This window comes from Anoplophora glabripennis, unplaced genomic scaffold, assembly GCF_000390285.2.
Source record: "Anoplophora glabripennis isolate ALB-LARVAE unplaced genomic scaffold, Agla_2.0 scaffold784, whole genome shotgun sequence".
NCBI lineage: Eukaryota > Metazoa > Arthropoda > Insecta > Coleoptera > Cerambycidae > Anoplophora > Anoplophora glabripennis.
This window is the reverse complement of record NW_019416869.1, coordinates 62,289-84,235: the sequence shown is the minus strand read 5'-3', so window position 1 is coordinate 84,235 and position 21,947 is coordinate 62,289. Positions and strand designations below refer to the sequence as shown.

Genomic DNA, 21,947 nt, shown 5'->3' with positions numbered 1-21,947 from the left:
GACCTTCCCTGGTCGCACTGGGGGTATAAACTCAAAGACGGTAATCAACAAATACAAATATATTGATTCTTGAAAAGTAGAAAGCGAATAACAGAAATAGAATACAAGACAATGGTTTTAAATCGGTACGATTTCTATCTGGAGGGCGACTTAATAACACAGCCACACAAAAAAAAATTGTCTGTACTTTTCATGCGAAATATGTTATCAGTTGCATCCTGATCACGAATCCGGTGTCAGAATTGAGCTATCACATCACAGGAATTTCCTAACCTTTAAGGTTACAGGTCAAAAATAGCAAAAATTCACTAAAATGTGGTAGGAAAAACACAATTTTTTCTATATTCAAATGTTCATTTATATGGTTAAGACCGCGCTGAACGTGAATCCTTGGTTAGAATTGATGGTTCTTTTTCTAATCTCAAATAAACGGGTCAATATCAGTCAGATATTACGAATTTTCAAAAAATAACAGATTCGCTCCAAATTTGGTATACTGGGGTTTTGGGGGTCGCTGATCACGAATTCAGAATTGCGAAATTGATTTTGTAATATTTTTGTTTACTTTATAACCTGAGTACCCAATCATGTTCGGCTTCTTTTTTTCTGTAAAAGATCTATTCACGGGTTTTCTGCCTAATCTCAGGTAATAAAGTACATAGGTAATTGATTCAATTTTTAAAAACTAATTTTGTAAATCTGATCCCGGATTCGTGATTAGTGACCCCAAAAACCCCGTATACCAAATTTGGCGCGAATGTTATTTCTTGAAAATTTGGTCGGCCATCTTGGATCCACCATCTTGAATTTTACAAAATTGACCTCGGATTCGTGATCAGCGACCCTGAAAATGATATTCTCATCATATGGCGTAAGGAGCGTTGTTATTTCTAATGCATTCGGACATATCAACATAGTCGCAATCTCTTACACAGGTGTATGTACCATACACTCATACTCCCCTTCCCTCCTCACCCTTCATATAAAATGTTCCGCACCAACGCAACGGCTTGGTTAAAATTCTGAACAAAGAAAATGTTCTCAAGAGCGGCGCGAATATCTTCAAACATTTTGTTGTCGATTGTGCAAATTTTTCTAAGAGATGGTCAACTTCGATAAAAATTTATAAATGAAGAATCTAATAATACGTATTTAATGACGCTTTCATTACCTTAATTTTTATCATTCTTAAATTCGCTATTTTAAGGGACTGAATATAAAATTTCATGGTAGAAATTCGTTTCTTTTCTAGAACAAATCTAGAACATTTATAAAGTTCTTGTAACTATACCTGCCCGTGTTCCATAATAATGGGCAGAGATTCATATCCAACAGTTAGAGGAGTAACGGAGGTGAGAGGTGCAGGGGATAAAATTCCATAGACGTACTACTTGAGAAAGAGTCAAATAACAGAAAATTATAAAAATTAAGTTCACGGTGAAATATTTACTTTAAAAAGCTTATAGACTCACTTGTCATCCTTTCCATAATTATTGAGTACCGTCCTTTCGGACGGTAATTGCCCACCACCACCCACTTACACCTACCCGATGCGCAAGCCGCAGGTATCACACTTTATTATTTATAATAGTATACTGAACTGTATATACACGCCCTGTTCCAAAAATCCTGCTGTACTTCCCATATTCGTCATTATTAGGCGCCGCCCTTTTCCAGAAGGTGACTTTAATCCAGTCGAAAATCTTTCGAGAAATGCCTGCCGTTTGCTTTGGATATTGTCATCGTGCGAAACTTTTGTCACTGTATAACCTTCATTTATTCATGTTTCGTCCGTGTTAATAATCCTTGTCTTATTGGTATAGTTTCTTCGCCATATCACTATTTCCTCTTTTTCTATCAGCATACTCTTTCGATTTCGTTTTATTGATTTTTGATTTTGATCCTGTGAATTAGCAGCTTGAAGTTTTTTTTAAATATTTTAATTATTTGACAACGAACTCAAGTCAGTTTAAAACTCATATAAATATATTTTAATTTTTGGTTAAGATGTAAAAATTTGGTCGCAAAAAGTAAAATAAACTTTCTAGCAAAGTCGCGAAAGCAATTTTCGTCTTTCACCATCATTATTACGGGGATTATCTGTAATATGTGAATAACCGGCATTTTTACCGAGCTCTTCATGTATTGCCTGCGGCAGTATAATCTTCCCGAAATGTAAAAAAACGCCTGGCAGTAAAATTTAACGACTTTGATAGGTGTCTCTAAAAAAATCTCTGCTAAAGGTAAAAAATTATAATAATTTGTATATAATGTGTAGAAAATTTATATTATATGTTCGTTTAGCCAACAACATATTTTAATTATTTATGTCCTCAAACAATTTTACTATATTGACGGTAAATTTCGTTTTGTTTCATTTCAAAAGGTCTCCAAAATGCCATGTTGTAATAATATTATTTCTCTCTTTCGCAACTGTAATATTAATGATTAATAGAAGGTGCCTATAGGTAATAAATTAAAATGACTTGAATCACACCAAATTCCGCATTGCTGCACTACACTGTTGGGCAATTTGTCAACCACTTGTCAACAGCTGAGATTTATTGCCCAGTGGCCCAATGCAGCTGTGTTTGTATTTCATTTGCCCGCGCTCGCATTATTCAACTGGGCGTATACATTTCTACCACCTCCACGTTTAATTCGACCAGACCTGTATATGGGTATGATTGAATAAATATGGGAACAAGATTTTCAAATATTTCAATGCCGAGTTGCTGCGTCAGCGACTGAACCTGGTACATACTTTCAACCTCTTGGTTCTTCAGTTGATATCGGAAAGACTATACGACTCATCTCCTGCTCGCTGACAAAGAGGCAAACGGGATTTTCGGACGTCGCGCTAGCTGATTGTCATCGGTTGGAGGCAGCGTAGGTTCCTGAAAATGTGGTCAATGATTTATTTTGCCTTTTTCCACTCTTTTACTCCCTTGGAATGGCTTGATTTCCTGGAGGCTTTCAACTGAGCCTAGTTGCATTAGTTATGTTTTGTGGGCACTTCGAATATGAATACTCTTATGGCTTCGTTTTGCCTAGGCTGATTTTGAGGCCTCTGGAGAATACCCGAAATTTGCAAGTTTTTGAGAGGGTACAGCCTACAGAAGTAGGCTTCATGAGAGTACCTATGGTTTTGGAAGTTTGACGTATCCCGTGAAATCTTCAGCACAGACAATGCCTGGGTGGTTGAGTTTTTAGAACTGACGTCTAGGCTGGGAATAATGTGTAAATAGATATTTGTGAAAATTTTTAACATTTTGAATTGTAAAATTGTAACATTTTGAATTGGGTTTCTTGGTAATATGTTATTTATGATATGGTACTTGGTATGAAACGTACCAGGGTCGACGTTCTATCGCATTCCTTGATGGAGCCGTACAGTTCCTGAACCGAAGTCCGCCTTAAGTTTGAATCCCTGGATTTTGCACATCTTTAGATTGTAGTTGTCTGGAACGGATAATGGACTTGCAGTCTGACGTGGTAGTATGAACCTATTGTCCTGGAGGGTAGTTTGGGTCCCCTTGGACGTGGGTATCTACTTTAGTTGCTATCCTACGTAGAGTGATTGAAAACGGCTTCATGGTTCCAATTGGAAAGTTGAGTAAAAATTTGAAATCCGTTCGGAACTTGGATATAATCAAACATTAAAAATTAGCATATTTCGCGGCCATGAAACTTACCTTATTTCCTTGCAGAAGATATAATTTACATAAATGATCGATGGTGAAGTCGTTTGTAAACGATGTTGGTTATATTTGAAAATTCCAAAAATTCCTAAAAAAAACAAGAAACCTCAAACTTTACCAACAACACATGCCGAATGCTTGTGCCGATATATTAATACATTTGGAAAAATACTAAGCAAATTTAGTAAATATCTTGTGCTGCCCATGCAAAGACATACACGAATCCTAGTTTTAGACCGTCTGCAACTATGCTTTTAAATATTGGATCAGAAGTTGAAAAGGCATAACCGCAAAAACGTTTATAATACAGACTCTTATAAAAAAGTTTTTTCCACTAAAAATTATGAAAAAACTTTTATCACTTTTGACACGATCGTAGATAAAAGCCGTTTCCAGTTAAACAGAGGTACCAAGTTTTTCAGAAGAAAATGTGAATAATGAAGTGTGAATATATAATTAATTTTTCTTTTGAGCGACAGTTATTGAAAATATAACACCGTTTTCAGAATATAATTAATTATCGTTAGTCTTCAATAAAAACACATTTCCCAAGACATATCATTCACCTTGTTCACCTTGTATACAATCGATATGATTCCTACAGACACAAACAAATTCAGTTTACGATTAACTAAATAGAATGAGATATTTGCATTAGTATTTCGTTGCCTCAATACCATACAATATAGTGAACATTTACACTTAAACAACTAGCGACTAACCACTACTATTGGCCATTGTTGGCACTGCCAACTTAGCAACATATCATGTTTTATTTACTTCAGATCTCCATAATCTGAGTAAAACGTTTTCACTGAAACGTTCTAAACAAAAAATGCTACAAACTTAGCAAGAAAACTTGATATTTTGGAACATACATATGGTACAATGACATTGAGGTATCGATAACTATATGTTAAATATTGAGGAAAATCAAGATTTGGAAATAAATATTATTACTGTTGAAATATAAAATATATTGTTCGATTTAATTCAATTTCACTGAAAAATCATATTCTATTAACAGCGTTCGAGGGGATCTTAATAAAATTATCATACCTTATTGGAATTAAGTCGATTAACGAAGAATTGTCATCTGCCATCACGTAAATTTGAATAGTCAAGAGAGAATACTCAACTTAGTTGCTAGATCCAATATTAAACTGTTACAGGCTGCCATTTGCATACCTAATTTCATAAATCACAATATTCCCTAGAAACCTACCTATCCTCCATAACTTCATTCCCGCAGATCCTAAGCTTTCATCTCCTGAAGGGAACATTATTGTTGATTAAAAACGGTGGATTGCATCATTGAATTTTTTTCATAATAATTCTAGGTTTAAAGGTTACTAAAATAATACTGGTCTCAAAAATTTTACAACTTCATTAATTTATATTGCAACTATAACTTCACCATTGTACTCCAGCATATTTGCAAGTACGGAGCCTTCATAAATGATTACAAACCACATGACTATTATTTTTATTTGAAACGGTAATTTTATTTTCTTCACGTTGGCAATTAGATTTCGGTAAAATTAGAAACTATTAAAACAATAAGATTAGAATTACATTAAATCACAACAGTCTGTTTTACCGACTGGTGATTGATGAAATTTTTCACGAGATTTTATTCAACCAATCAGCGATCGCATTATCTCGAGTGTAGACGTAACGGTTTGTCATTGTTCATTATAAACGAATCATTTATATTGGTGACTCTAAGATTTACCAACCGTGCAATGTTGGTTGTCTAAGCTCGGAGTCCACGTGGCTCGTAATCATTTATGGGAAGGCTCTGTAGTGCAAACTATTGCTATTTGACAGACAAGACATTCGTTGTTCGGTATATGGTGAATAGTGAATTCCGCAAATTCATTATTTATACAAGTTTTTCATTGTTATACAGGATGTTTCAGATTAGGGGCAAAAATTTTCAGAATGTTTTATTTTGAGAAACAATAGGTTGAAAATGTATTTAGGTATTTTTATAACTTAACTAAACTTTGAGACTGTAGAAATATTGATTGTTTCGTATCTCCATTTATACAAAAATGTTTTTCAAACTGATCTTGTTTATGCACAACATGTAAAAACACTACCAAGATAGGATTTAAGTGAGAACATGCTAGTCTAGTACAGTATCTAAACTAATTTGTTACCAAATTTTGAATCTAAGTTCTAGAAAAAAAAAATCATATAATTTCCTTTATTTCCTGGTTATCTAAATCTGCATTTAAGCTTAATGCGATATTAAAAACATTGCTATAACTAAAGAAAAATAGCAAAAATAAGGTATAATCTTATAAATACAGGGTTTCCCTAAAAGGTTGACACCGCTCTATAGGACAATAAACACCATATCAAAATTATGAGTAATGTCAATCCTTTGGTATAGAACTTGGGTTTTTTAGTAGTAATTTGTTGCAATACAGCGTCCGTCGCCAGTTATCATTCCCGCTGCTTCTCTCAAGCCCTCCAAGTTTCTTTACTGACAAGTGACACATGTTTATAAAAAAATAAATGAGCTGCCAATTTAAAAAAAAAACAAAATTCTGCGTCTGTTTATGTAACCGTTTGTGTTGGTTGTTAATAAAGAGGTATAAACCACGGTCCTTCAAATTTAATTAACCCCATCAGAAATTCAATTTGAGGAGAAACCCCAACACCTACCATAATTCTACGCCAATGGAAGAAAAGAATTTTAAGAACAAAATTTAAATTAAGTGAATTATTTACTACAAAAAAGGTACTGATAAGACTCGATTACTCTCATGGTTTATTCGAAATTTATAATTTTAATCATTGGCAGCAATTTTGAGACAAAAATTAAATTTAGAATTCCTGATGTTCTGTAAATTAAAATTTGACTAACAAACACGCTTATTCGTTTATGCGTATACCATATGGCTTTTGTGTATTAGTTTTTTCGGTATACGGTTTTTTCATAAGTTTCCAGATTTTAAGCAAATAAAACTTATCACATTTAGACACCTAAAGTAGTGCTAGTTTCTCATTTACTTAATAATTTGAATTAAATTTTCATTTATCATGGACGTACAATACACCAATGCAGAATATACCGATATGCTATTAGTTTTTGGATATTGTGAAGGAAATGGTCGAGAATGTGTCAGAGTGTAGTCTGAAAGATTTCTAAATCATCGTATACCTACCAAGCCACCCAACGTTTGCTGCTGTGGAGAGACGTCTTCGGGAAACCGATCGCTTTGCTCCTGATACCGCAAATTATGGAAGGCAGCGTTATATAAGGGTTCCTGAAGTTGAACAAAATATCTTGGAACATGTTGAAGAAGACTCGGAACTAAGCACGTGCACGAGACGATTAACTAGAGAAATAGTAGAATCTAAAAATATTATTAATCTTGTACTCGAGAACAGTTGCTACATCTATGCCATAAACAGCTAGTTCAAGATAGTCGCATGGTCCTAAAAGACGCCTAGGTTTTTGTCGATTTGTTAATAGGCAAAAAGAAATGAATTTCTGCTTTTGGAACAATATATTGTTTACCGATGAAGCATGTTTCACAAGAAGAGGAGTTACTAATTTCCACAATGAACACGTTTATGAAGACGAAAATTCGCACACAGTGAAAGTTAGTCACGAATTTAAAATTAATGTGTTATCAAGAATAATTGGAAATTTTATTGTTGGTCCTGTCATTTTACCACAGATATTAACGGGAGTTTATTTGGAACATCTACAAAATACGTTGCCATTGGATTATCATTTCATGGGGTCATCTTAAGTCCGTGGTTTACATGATATACATGATGGTAGAAAACGAGGAGCAACTATGGCAACGTCTTCAAGATGCAACAGATATTCTTAGAGGCGGCGAAAGAATTATGCAGATAGTACATTTCAATTTTCTTTGTCGTAAATCTTTGTATGCGTGTAAATGGTGGCCACTTTGAACAGCTACTGTCATCTTTATTTATTTGCATTTATGTTTTCCTAATTTAATTTTTGTATCAAAATTGCTGCCAATGATTAAAATTACAAATTTCGAATAAACATAAGAGTACATAATCGAGTCTTATCAAGAGTACGTTTTCTGTATTAAATAATTTAATCTAAATTTTATACTTAAAATTCTTTTCTTCCATTGGTGTAGAATTATGGAAGGTTTATTTATTAAAAAAAACAGTTCAACGCCAATGGATTGATATTACTCATAATTTTGACTTTTGATATATTGTCTTATAGAGCGATGTCAACTTACCAAGTACTACTAAACATACTACATTTTGAGTCCATTTGATTGAATCGACTTTTCCATTTGTTTTCTTCGGGGTCCTTTGATCCATCGACGTGGAAAATACGTTAGATTGGAATGAAGTTGGGATTTTCTTACTTAGAATAGAATTTGGACACCCTGTGTATTTATTGTACGGTAAGTAAGACCCAGTTCCCAGATAGATATTGATTTGCATCTAAATCAGCCACAAAACCTAGGAGGCATTAAATAAATCTGTAAGTTATCAAATTTAATGTAGCCATTATAGGAAGTAATGAGGTAGTGACAGACTTTTTATGTCGAAAATTTCAGCAATAAAAGAGTTTCCTATGTAGCTCTCCAGAATAATTACCTATTTGACACGGTGATTAATTTGGGAAATAGGCGGCATTTGAAATTAATTGTCCTGACGTGATAAATGGAAGTCGTCAGTCTAGGATAATCAGAACACCGTTTTTACCGCGGCTCCGCGAAAATAAAAATAATGAACGGTTTATTAATGGAAACGAAATGACAGTATTTATTCCTATAACAACTTAACGTCACTATGAAGAAACAAATTAGGTATAGAAGGGAAATCAATATATCTCAAAAATTAATGGTATAGCAGGCATCATTTTAGTGTGACATCTTAAGATTTTGTTGGTTGCAGAAATTAACTTTATAACTTCTCACCAAAATATCCTAAAAACTCAAAACAAAAATAAAGAAGTGAAATTTAATGGCATATAATTGTTTATATTGTTATTAAATGTCAGAATATACCGGGCGCGCACTGATGGCGCCATTACAAGAAAACCGACGGAAAATAAGACAGAAAACAGGAATTTTTATGGCATGTATGGCATGCAATAAGTATTTGAATTAAAATTTAATCTTAGCATATTTACCACCCTAAGGACTATGACGAGCAAATAAGAAACAGCAAAAGGGAATCCTATGGCAAGAAGTTTATAAGTAGGTATTTGAGTTACAAAATCATATTTATCACCCAATTTCACACATATTGTTTACATCATATGAAGCTTTCATTTTTATTGAAAAAAATTTTTTGATTTTTTCCTTTAAAAATATATAAAATGGTAACCATGGAAAAAACATTGGTTCGATTAAGTCCATTACTAATTATATCAACGATGCCGTGGAAAAGTTCAATGTTTATATAGGGTGGTCCTTAAGTAATTGTACATAGAAGTATGATAGATTTGTGACTTTAAAATATTACGATTTGAGCCAACTTGCCTTAATAAAATATTGATAATAAGAAAGATACAGGGTGTTAAAAGTGAAATTTCAAAATTTATTTTTCGCAATAACTTGAACGTTTTTGGACATTTATACAAAAAAATTTTTAACTGGGGGTTTTTTGGTATGAGAAATCATAATTTGGTATCTAATTTAATGTATCTTTTAGAGGGCGCCACATAAGCCACATGTGTGGCATAAATGTACGCTAAACTTTTTTGCCCATCAAGGTAGCGCTCTTTTGGGAAAAAAATATTAAAGGCACGGCATTGTAAGAACAAAAATGTATACTTGTTAACAACCTCTAAACTTAACGGTTTTCGAGATAATCGAATTTTAAAAATCGGCTGCATAATTCTTTAATTCATTACGAGAAATAGTAACGTAGTAGACGGAAGTCACGAATGATTTTAACAGCTAAACATTCTTGTTTTCATAATGTATGACGTTTGAAAAAGTTTTAATTGAGTATTTCTGATAATTAAGGAATAACAGAAAATGCCGAGACAATAATTTCTCTAATACAGAAATGAGAGATATGGCTACTATTTACTGCCAGCAATATTTCAACGGACGTACTGCGAAATGGGAATATTTCAGAAGATATCCAAACAGGCTGCAACCTAATCACCAAACATTTGAAAATCTATTTAGGAATTTAAGCGAAAGTGGTTCATTTCGTCCTAAACGTGATAATTTAGGCCGACCGAAAATCATTACGCCTGATCATGAAGATGAAATTGGTTCACGTTGCAGATGATCTTCAAGTTAGTACAAGAACGTTATCTTCAGCTTTAAGAATCAGTAAAACTTCAGTTTTAAAAAGACTAAACCTCGATAAATATCACCCCTACCATTTTACGCCTGTGCAAAATTTATTGCCAGTAGAATTTGCAGAACCAATTTGCAAATGATATCCGAAATAGGCAAAATCTTGACCTCACCTACCCTTATTAATAGAATATTATTTAAGGATGAGGCAACATTTAGCCGCCGTGGTATTTTTAATTTAAGAAATAATCATATCTGGGAAACTGAAAATCCTCATTTTAAAAGAGAAATACATTTTCAACACGAATTCAAAATAAATGTATAGTATGGGATCATTGGTGACCATTTTTTAGGGCCATACGATTTCCCGCATACTTTGAATGGTGAGAACTACTTACATTTTTTACAAAATGACTTGATCTTTTGGAAGAATTGCCACTAAATTTCAGGCAAAATATGTGGATTATACAAGATGGTGCACCTCCTCATTATATGAGAGAAGTCAGAACATATTTAAATACCAACTTTCCTGAACGCTGAATTGGTCGTGGTAGTCGTTTCCCTTGGCCAGCACATAGCCCAGACTTTAATCCTCTCGATTTTGGCGTATGGGGCGCAATGAAATAACTTGTTTATAAAAGTCCCATAAATACTCGCAACCAACTTTGGGAAGAAATAAATGCAACTGCAGTTTCTTTTGGACCAATCATGTTATTTAATATGAGGCCATCTTTTACGGAACGTCTGGATAAATGCATCGAAGAGAATGGTGGACATATCGAACACTTACTTTGACATAATTAAACTTGGAATGTTAGTTAGTCTAGTTTTTTCTTTTCTTAATATGTGTAAAATTCATTGCTAATTATGATTATTAAACTTATAATTTAACTGCTTTTATTTAATTTATAATTTTTTTTTTTGATGTCAACTCCTACTATTACGTTAATATTCATCCTGTTGATATAAAAACATGATAAGCGTATACGACTTCTACCTTAATATTTCTCGTAATGAATTAAAGAAGAATTATGCAGTCGATTTTTAAAATTCGTTTATCTCGGAAACCGTTAAGTTTAGAGGTTGTTAACAAGTATACATTTTTGTTCTTACAATGCCGTGCCTTTAATATTTTTTCCCAAAAGAGCGCTACCTTGATGGGCAAAAAAGTTTAGCGTACCTTTATGCCACACATGTGGCTTATGAGGCGCCCTCTAAAAGATACCAAATTATGATTTCTCATACCAAAAAACCCCCAGTTAATTTTTTTTTTGTATAAATGTTCAAAAACGTTCAAGTTATTGCGAAAAATAAATTTTGAAATTTCATTTTTAACACCCTGTATCTTTCTTATTATCAATATTTTATTAAGGCAAGTTGGCTCAAATCGTAATATTTTAAAGTCACAAATCTACCATACTTCTATGTACAATTACTTAAGGACCACCCTGTATATTCATTATTAATATACCTACTTCATTTGTTTCTATAAAGCCGTAATTTCGAATCTTTCCAAGCTTCTCTAAAAATCAAAATCTTATCTAATTTTTCATTGGGTATTAATTTTTTTAATAAATGTAGTAAATTTGCACAAAAGTAATTAAAGTATTTCAGTAATGTAGATAATCGCATTGAAAGTATAGTGTTTTTAATAGAACAAATTAATGTTTTTTCTATATACACAGGGTGAATCATAATTGATGTAAAAAATTTAACCGAAACTAATTGATGCCTCCTTACAAAGATACAGAGTGTTGAATTTCACTAAAAAATAGTATTTTCTTAATATTTCCAGAACCTCTTAACACATTGTTTTGAAAGTTGGTGTAGTAAGTGTCACAGCCGTGAGGAACCAGCAGGATGCTAAAAGTGCAATCACCACTATGGTGAACCTTTAAAAAATGTTGCGCCACTGACAAACATTGGAAATAATCTATTTTTTAGATTTAGTTTTCAGTTTACAACAAAAATGCTCCAGTGAAAATAATATGGATGTATAAAAACAATTAATCCAATAATATCTGTAAAATGATGTCTTAAAACAATGCAGGATGTTAATTTGCATTGTAGTCTGATTAAACATCATCTTTCTACTAAATTTGTAACTAGTATGTTAAATATTTTAAACCAAGTTACCTCTCTTCAAATGACAGCGTCCATTGAGGTAGGTACAGTCCTTTGAAAGTGATTCCGTAGACACATATTTAGAGGCCTATATCATAGCAAATGTTGACTTTTTAATAGAAATAATTTAGTTGAATCGTAAAAATCTATCAAAATTGATACAAATTTAACAAAAAAAGATGAAGTTTAATTAATTCGGCAATATCTAACAAGGAACCATTTATACTTGAAAATCATTAGGAATTATAAATTTGTTATTATTTATATTATGTCCCCAGAAATTTTGAACCTAGTATCATGGGCAATTAGTCGGTCACTAGTAACTAAACATTGTGTATAATCAAATTATCATAATTTACCATGGAAAATATTCTGAATAAACAAGAAATATGTTAGAGACGTAATTATTATTGTCAATAAAAACTTTTTGTTACACAATCCGGCTCGAAGGACCAGAAATGTTTGAAAAAAGTATAAATAATGAAAATATTAGGCTCTAGTCAAATAATAAATTAATACTGAAAATGATTTACCTTGGACTTTACCCTTTGATATATTTTTAAATATAATAGACTTAGTGTTATGCCTACGGTATACCAAATATATCGCTTTACCATTTCCAAAAAATAAACAGGATATTGTAAAATATTCAGGGTGTTTTTGAATGGAGTAGCATAAATGATACCAGTTAATCTACATTTCAAAAGAACACGATCTGCAAAAATCGCCTTGGTAAAATGTTCACCCCTGAAGAGATATGGGCCATCAAAGTTTCCAAAAAAACTATGAAAATTGGCTGTAATTTGAAAACCGAACGAGGTACAAATAACAAATTTTTTACAGGTTGTTTACTAATACAGATGCGACTTTTCAACTATTTTTCGAAAATTTTAACACCTCGAAAGGGGTTGAAATAACCACCCCTCAAGCCATTTTTTGCCATAACTTTTATATTTCGTAAAAACTCGATATCCAAAAATACGCATTAGATAAACTGGTTCTTTTAGAAACGTTTACCTCTCTAGCAATTTTCCTTTAAAACTTTTCATTTATTAATAAAAAAATAAAATGTATTACCATTTACCTCACACCGTATATGATTGCAATCAATCAAAGAAAAACTAAGTGTGCTGCTGTCATGCCAGTTGTCACAATTGATTCTTCTGTAAGTTGTCACTGTTATCAGCTAAATACTTTTTGGGTGTAAATTAACAAGAATTATGTCAAATTTTACTAATGATGAATATGTGGACATGCTACAAGTGTATTTTGAATGTCGCAAAAACTGTGCTGCGGCAACAAGAGCGTATAATGACAGATATCCAAATCGTCAAGTTCCCCACAGACAAACTTTTTCGGCGGTAGAACGTAGGTGGATTCCACACAATCTAACGACACTTGTACAATAATTCAATAAAGATAGAACTAATAAAAAAATTAGATAAATTTGGAACGAATACATTGAAGATGAATTTTTCGAGACAAAAGGTCTGAATATGGTTCGGGCTGAGGCAGTACAGTATTGGGGATCACCAAGGCTTGCAAAAAAGGTAACAAAATTTCCAGGGTCGTATTTAAAATGAAGTTGATGATGACAAAACGTTACATATAAAAATTGATTATGCCATTTGATAGAGGGCAGAAAGTTGCCATGAGAAAGTGTTCTTCTTTTTTCAATATCACCTCAAACAAGGCTGAAATGAAACTAAAACGGATTTCCAAAATTTTGTTTTTTTCAAATATTTCGAAAACTAATCATGTTAGCCCTGATTTTTTAGGGGCATAATGTTGGTTCCCTGATTATACAACTTTGCCCCAATTTAAGCTAGTTCGTATATCTTACCATTTCTGAGATCCCTGTAGTAGGAGGCGAATTTGTAACATCCTCTATTTGGTGTCTGCGAAAGGTTGGGAAATCTCGAAGTTGGAAAGCTGGTGGCCAAAATAAGTTGATTGAATCGAATATGCCTTATGTAAATGTTGCTGGCTTCAAAGATGCAGGGTGTTCAATGTTTGAAATATATTTTGAAATTTAATAAATAGGCATACATTGAAACATTTAAGAAAAAATATCTGGAAAGCAGACTTAAATATCGACTAAACAGGAGTCCTTATTTTAGATAGAAAGTGATCCTCTTTCGAAATTAATCGTCGTTTTTACAGCGATTATACAGGGGAAAAAATTCCCGGATTTACCTGGAGTATTACGAGCACCCCCTATGACACCAGTATTAGTTAGAAATTAGTACTGGTTATGCCAAGAATTGTAAAACTGACAATTTTTAATTTGATACTTCAAAAAACTTTCAAAATTATTTAAAAATTTCCAAATAATTTAACTTTCTACGTACACCCTACTCGTATATTTTATTAAAATGGTCAAAATTGTTTAAGACTTCTTTGGCGTCATATTTTAGCCCCTATTTCAAAATCCAAGTTTTACTATATTTATTGAATCACCCTGTGTAAATTATACAATTTTCGAAAATTACACAAACACTTAACGTCGGGTTTTGGTGCTAGAAAATGTTTTATTCAAATTACAACCTCGATCTCTCCACACTCCTTGGCCCTGAAAAGTTTTTAGATTTGCTTTGCATAATACATCTATTAAAAGCATTAAATTATTACTGTGAAGTTAGTTAGGAGGAGGCTCTGGGCACCTTGATGAAGTTTTTCCACATCACCCTTTAATTTTAAGCAAATTATATATAAATATGAAACCCCACTTTCAAGGCCTATTACTTTTAAGGGGTGCAGCTTAATATAAAGGTTATATTTTGGCTTCCCCTACATGCCCCTGCTCTGTGTCGGTTCTTATGCAAAACACCCTGTATATATTTTTTAATTTAACCCAACATTTTGAGAAGGCAATTAATATCTCCTACCTTCTGCGGCCAATGATTACCAAATCTCTGGTCAGAACAAATATTTCACAAATACATATTTCTGCTATTTTACATAGGAAAGCTATTATAGGATATTTAGAATAATGCGCCATCTACCGGAGTACATGATCAGTCACTAAACAATGTGCAACAGTATTCTACAATCACGAACAACTCTACTAACAAATTTCAACAAGTTGAAATAAAACACCACAGATGCCGAGTCTTATTCACTCATAAGTCATAACTTGCGTTCATATTATCGTGTTCTCACTGTTCCAATCAATACCGCAGTGGGTGTGTCAAATTTTTATACTAATTCTCAGTACAGTCTAGTCACTCGTTGTAGCAGAAAACTGTGTTAACATGTCTCAAATGAACTGGCCCGCTATCGGTTGCACTATTTTACCAAATGTTGGGGGGGTAGCTGGTGGAATATTTGCACGCAAAAGCGTAGAAAACTGGTACGCAACGCTAAAAAAGCCGGAATGGAGACCTCCAAACGCTGCATTTGGACCCGTCTGGACTTCCCTTTACTCTAGTATGGGATACGCTTCTTACTTAGTCTACCGTGACGGAGATGGGTTCAATGGTAATTACTGTTTTCTTTTTTTTTTTGAAAATTTTGGTTGTTTCTTAAATTTTTTGTTTTTAATTAATAGCTAGATATATATTATAATTTTCCACATAAAACAAAGTGATTTTCTTTATTTTATTTAGTTACTCTGATTTTTAAAAGTTTTCTAAATATTACTTTATTATTCGAAAACATTTTCGGGACATATTAATTTTTTTTAACAAAAATCGCGACAAAAACACATTTACATGTATTGTAAATTTTAGAATTCATAAAAAAATACGGTGAACCATAAATAAGTAGATTTTAAAGAATGCTGAACGATATCCTGAATTTTTCTTTTAAAATATAAGTAATATGATTTCGCGAAAAATAACCCCTTAAAAAAATTTATAACACCTTGACTATGCAGGCTGTTACAAATTCGCTTCTCACTACAGGGATCTCGGAAAGGGTAAGGCATACGAAGTAGCTTAAATGAGGGCAAAGTTGCGTAATCAGGGGACCAACGTTATGCCTCTAAAAAATTAAGGGAACTTGATTAGTTTTCGAAATATTAGAAAAAAAACGAAATTTTGGAAATCCGTTTTTATTTAATATCAGCCTTGTTTGAGGTGATATTGAAAAAAGAAGAACACTTTCTCATGGCAACTTTTTGCCCTCTATCGAATGGCATCATCAATTTTTATATGTAACGTTCCCCTATACTGTACTGCCTCAGCTCGAACCAGATTCAGGCGTTTTGTCTCTAAAAATTCATCTTCAATATATTAGTTTCAAATTTATCTAATTTTTTTTTAATTTCTGTTTCTTAAATTATCGTACACTAAGTGTCGTTAGACCCTGAGAAATCCACCTAGTTATTTAAACCATTACCATCACACGTTACAATAAAACATATTCGAGTTTTAATCTCCATCACCTAGTCATACATAAGTCATAAGTTGTTGCGTCAAAATTAAAACATTATACAATTTTAATTTCATTATGACAAAGTAATTCTTAAAAATGCATATAAACCAAAACTCCAAATGAATATTGTATTTTAAAAAATTACAGTAAATGTTCAAAAACCTTTCCGTTTTGGCAAATGTTGAAAATGAAGATGAGCATAATATGATCTGAATTTATTATACCTGTCGGTGCAACTGCGAAAAAGCATGTCAGATGTACCTATTTGTATGAATATCCCGACAAAAATTAGATCGAAATTTGTTTGAATTTTGAGCAACCTAGAAATAACTATGAGCACGGGATTAAAAACTCTAATAATGAATTGAAACGTGTGATGGTAATAGTTTAAATAACTAGGTGGATTTCACAGGGTCTAACGACACTTAGAGTGTACGATAATTCAAGAAACATAGAAATCTAAAAAAAAAATAGAAAAAGGAACGAATACATTGAAGATGAATTTTTAGAGGCAAAACGTCTGAATCTGGTTCGAACTGAGTCAGTACAGTATTGGGGGTCATGAAGGCTTGAAAAAATGCAATAAAATTTCGTTCTATATAAAATTTGATTATGCCATTCAATATGGCAAAAAGTTGCCATGAAAAAGTGTTCTTATTTTTTCAATATCATCTCAAACAAGGCTGAAATTAAATAAAAACGGATTTCCAAAATTTCGGTTTTTTTTCAAAAATTTCGAAAATTAATCATGTTAGCCTTGATTTTTTGGAGGCATAATGTTGGTCTCCTGATTACGCAACTTTGCCGCCATTTAAGCTACTTCGTATCTCTTACCGTTTCCGAGATCCCTGTAGTGAGAAGCGAATTTGTAACAGCCTGTGTATAGGATTTGGTTCTATAATAAAATCATCTGTATAAAACACACTAAACTTAGACGGGATATTCTAGAACATTATTTTATTGTCAATTCATTTATGATAATTGTAGTTTTCTGTTTACAAAAACATTCTGGATAATTGAATTTTTAGTCTCCTTTTCTACGCAAAATGTTATACAAACTTGGTAAAACTTGAACTATTAAAGTATATTAAAAATAATAAATAATAATAAATCTATGAAAATAAGGCAAAATTCAAAATGATATGAGCAGCAATAAAAATAATATTAAAGAACCTTTATTTATTAATAAAACTGAAACATGACAAAGTGAAAATTACAAAAATATACGTAAGTTTTTAATCCCCATCGTAATACTTAAAAAATATATTTGATAATGTAATCGTATGAAGTATATATTTGCGTCGGATAGATAAACCCAGATAATTTTTAAAAATCTAGCTCAGATTATGGGTGTTTCGTAATTTGTAAACATCATAAATTAATATATTGCTTATATAAATATTTTAAAGATGAACACAACATCTAAAGTGGTTTTATTCCAGCAACAGGGGCGCCTACTCCGTGGTTGCTCGGGAGTAGGCGCCCACGAAAACTAAATACATAGTACCTAAATAGTGCGTACCGAGCTCCCATGATTAGACATCGCAAAAAGTATCGAGCCCTGACTTCGCACAATAATGAATCAAATATTATATTAGCAGATAGCTAAAGTTATTAATTTAGAATCAGAATATGAATATAATAAAAAAGTTAATGTTAGAGAACCTCAAAAGTAACTCGATTCCTTACACATACACGTGTATGCGTAGGACATTTCGAGCAATTTTTTCTTACGCATACACAGATGTATGCTGGATATTTCAATTGTTAAGCGACTTATCAAATGAGTATGAGCACCCACGGGATTTTCTACAAGCCGGCGCCCCTATCCAGTACCTAATGAAAATATGACTATAATTTAATTGTTATTAATAAAACTTCAATTTCCAATAATTAATTTAATATTTTCCTAACAAATTATATTAATATTGGTAATAAATACTATCTTATAAAGCCACAAATTAAAAAAATGTCATGCTATTTGTTCATATAACATTTTTTATTAGATTTTTTTCCATAATATGACTTCCCATATTCCCTGGAGTAAAAATGAGACAACGTAACTAAACTTACCTCTAACCAAATATCTCTAAAACACACTAAGTTTTACAGTATTTTTCAAATCCGACATGTTGCTTAGGGCTATCGTTTTATAGACAAGAAATCGAACTTTTAGTAATACAATAATAGAACAAGTAGATCCATCCAGGAAGTGACGCAGCGTAATGTTAAACTAACAGCAACTTTCTTTAATTCTTCACATTGAAAGATCACGGAGAACATGTAAACATTAGAAAATGTACCTTTCCTATTTTGTCCAGCAACTTTGTAAAGATATACAATAATTGTGATTAATGCATGTGTTAATAGTTTCCCAAAATCATTCTGCGGGGTGTGATTATATTTATAGAACCGCATGTTATTTTCTGTATGTTCAGTAGGCGTGCAAAATTCAGGAAAAGTAATATAAACATACGAGATACAAATATGCTTTTTTCCCTTATTTTGAATTTATTGTCAATTGTCTTATACCCTGAAGAAACCTTATGTAACTGGTACAGTGAAGAGATATTGTTTCTAACTTGCTTAGATTTTCTAAACACTTAAGGGATAGTTTTAAGGGGTGACTGTTACTGTTTCTTCCTCAACTTGTTTATTTTAATTCCTTTCAAAAAAAATTTTTGACAAATATCGTTTTCTAGATTACTAGGAAAAAATCAGTTTAGTTTTAATAAGTCTAACCGTTTTTGAGAAATGCGTATTTACGTATGAAGGCGGTCTTTTAGAATTTTATAACATCGATTGTATATTAACTAGTGATATTGTGTAAAACAACTACTCCATTGAAATTACAAAAAAAAAACACTGCCCAAAACTGTCCAAAATTTACCGCACGAATGTAAAATTCTGTAAGTAGTTACATATGTTAATTACTTGTAGGTACTCAAAATAAAAGATAGTGGCAAACATTGCTTTTCCTGCAATAACACATTGAAATAAGTAAGCGCCTTGAGCCATAGCATACTTACCTATTTAATTCAATTCATGTATACTTTATGAAGGCTAAGTAATTATAATCGAAAACTTGTACTTTTAACATTATCACTTGTAGGCAAATGAGTAGAGAATGAGAATCACAATACGCAATATAGTTTTGAAATAGAACTACCTACATTTATGCAACTTGTAACACGGCAATGTTTTAAAAATTATGTAGCAATTATTTCCTCTTCCAGATTTAAGAATATTTTTTATAATCTTTTGCATGTTGAAGTTTAAAAAAGTGTCCTAAATATCTTTTGAATAAAGTATATTAGAACGAAATTCTGTACGCAACATCTATGAACAGATATAGGTCTTACAATTAAACATAGATATAAAAGCCACGCTATTGGGAAAAATATTTATCATTTTTGAAATGTAAATACTATTTTGAACATTATTTTTGTTCAAATTAAAATTTACAACCAAACATGAAAAAAATGTATCTAATAATAATAATTTTTGAGGATAATGGGATTTGCATACCTTATATCTACACTACTGGTTTTAGCTGAGATTTGTTTTTTTTTTACATTGACATTAAATACCAGTGTATTCATGTATTGCTCACATAAAGTTCCGAATTAATTTTTTAATTTGTATTTTAAATATACTTTTTTAAACATCGACACTCTGAATCTCAAAAACAAAGGGAAAATGTTCTCTGTTTCTTCTTCTAAAAAAAAACATTGCCTTCGTTGAGCGCGAACGTCAACCTCGTACCATACAACTTATAGCATAGCAAGTGATGCGAATCGAAATCAGTTTGTATTTCGCTTCACTTCGTAGCGTTGTTTACGGCGGTTGTCATGGCAACGAGACGGCCAACAACACGGGAGTAAAATACGGCGTGGGGGAACGAGTGACGTAAAAATTGATGCAGCATCGCCATCGCCCATTGCCTGTCTTTAAACAGTTTATACGATACGGCACCCAGTGCACGATTATAACGGTTCTTTATTAATATTTGTTTTGTATCAATAATTATTGGAGAAATGTTTCCCATGTTTGATCCAGTATGTATTTTATTGGAAAAGCCATTATCCAGATGGAAAATTGAGGACAAAAAGGCTTTTTTAAATTGCGAGAGACCTGTACCGTCTCTCGATGTAGAAAAAAGGGGGCAATTAAAAAACAAAGTGTACGTTTGAAAGTTTCAGAATGAATGGTATTCGGAGTATAAGTGGTTGTGTGGAAGTTTTTATTTAAAAAACTTTTCTGTATGCCGTGTTTAATTGTGGATGTTGTCGGGCGTGTGGAATAAGGAGAGATTTAACAATTTTGGGAACATCACCTGTAAATACCTACTTATCATTAAGTCCACGAGCCGAAGTAATATTTCTATTTTTTATAAAATCTAAATGAAAAGCCTTCTCACGAATGACAGTTTTTCGGTAATATTGCAAATGCAACTAAAAATTTCTAGATTCATTTATAGCCGTTTGACCTTGAAAATTTGAAAATTTTCGCCTACGGCATTGTTTTTTCTTTTTAGTCAATCAATGAATATACTTCACCTATTCTCAATGTCACGAGCCGCCACTGATATAGAGAACAATTTTTATCCCATTTATTAATGGGTTATATTCATGCTTTATAAAGTCTGTCGAAAACAATAAATACCCTGGTAACACAATCGTGTGCAATTATAATACAAGTTGTTTCAGGTTTACTTGAAATAGCCAAATTGTGTCAGATTGTTTTTTGTCTATTGCTGAAATTTATATCGTTTCTTATGCAAGATACTTTTATAAGTATCTAACTTAATACTTGCACCAGACTTAACCAAAAGCACTTGAGTGCATAAGTCAACGTGTTGCAGACTTGCTGCAGAACTGAGACCAAAAAGAAAAATCAAGATGATTGAAGTCCGGACTTCTGGGTGGCCAAGCAAAAATGATTACATGGCCAATCCAGCGATTTGGAAAAACTGAATCTAAATATGCACGCACTAGCCGAGAAAAATGCGGTGGAGCTCCGTCGTGCATGAACCACATGTCTCTTCTTAAATAAAGTAGAACTTCTTCAAGCCGTAGAAACATTTTTGCTTGGCCACCCAGAAGTTAGGACTTCAATCCCCTTAATTTTTCTATTTGGTCTCGAATGAAAGATATAGTTTACAAATAATCTATTGGTTCGCGTGAAGAGTTATGGCAAAGAATACAAATCGCTACCAACGAAGTCAGACTCAATCCCAATATTTTGTTTCAAACTCGAAGATCTCTCAGAAAACGTTGTGTAAAGTGTCAACAGTGGATTCTCCGAACAATTACTTTAAATCATTATTACGTATTTCATTTGTTTTATTGTTAATTGTTGTAATAACATGAAGAAACACTTGGTTTGTTTCGCTTTTAATTTCTCGTATTATCAAAACATAGTGTTCGTTAAATCGATTTTTCTCGAAAACGGATCGAGATAC

General features: G+C 32.4%; 1 protein-coding gene across 2 annotated transcripts in view; it reads left to right on the top strand.

The window, feature by feature from the left end:
• Nucleotides 1-15,251: 15,251 nt before the first annotated feature.
• Nucleotides 15,252-21,947, top strand: part of LOC108912770 (translocator protein) — a 13,755-nt gene continuing 7,059 nt past the window's right edge. Inside the window, exon 1 of one of the 2 annotated variants that reach the window (XM_018718149.1) lies at nt 15,252-15,535. In XM_018718149.1, the coding sequence (XP_018573665.1) occupies nt 15,361-15,535 (175 nt within the window). In that variant the 5' untranslated portion in view covers nt 15,252-15,360. Of the gene's footprint in view, nt 15,587-21,947 lie in introns of both variants that reach the window. The other variant, XM_018718148.1, reaches the window with a different exon arrangement.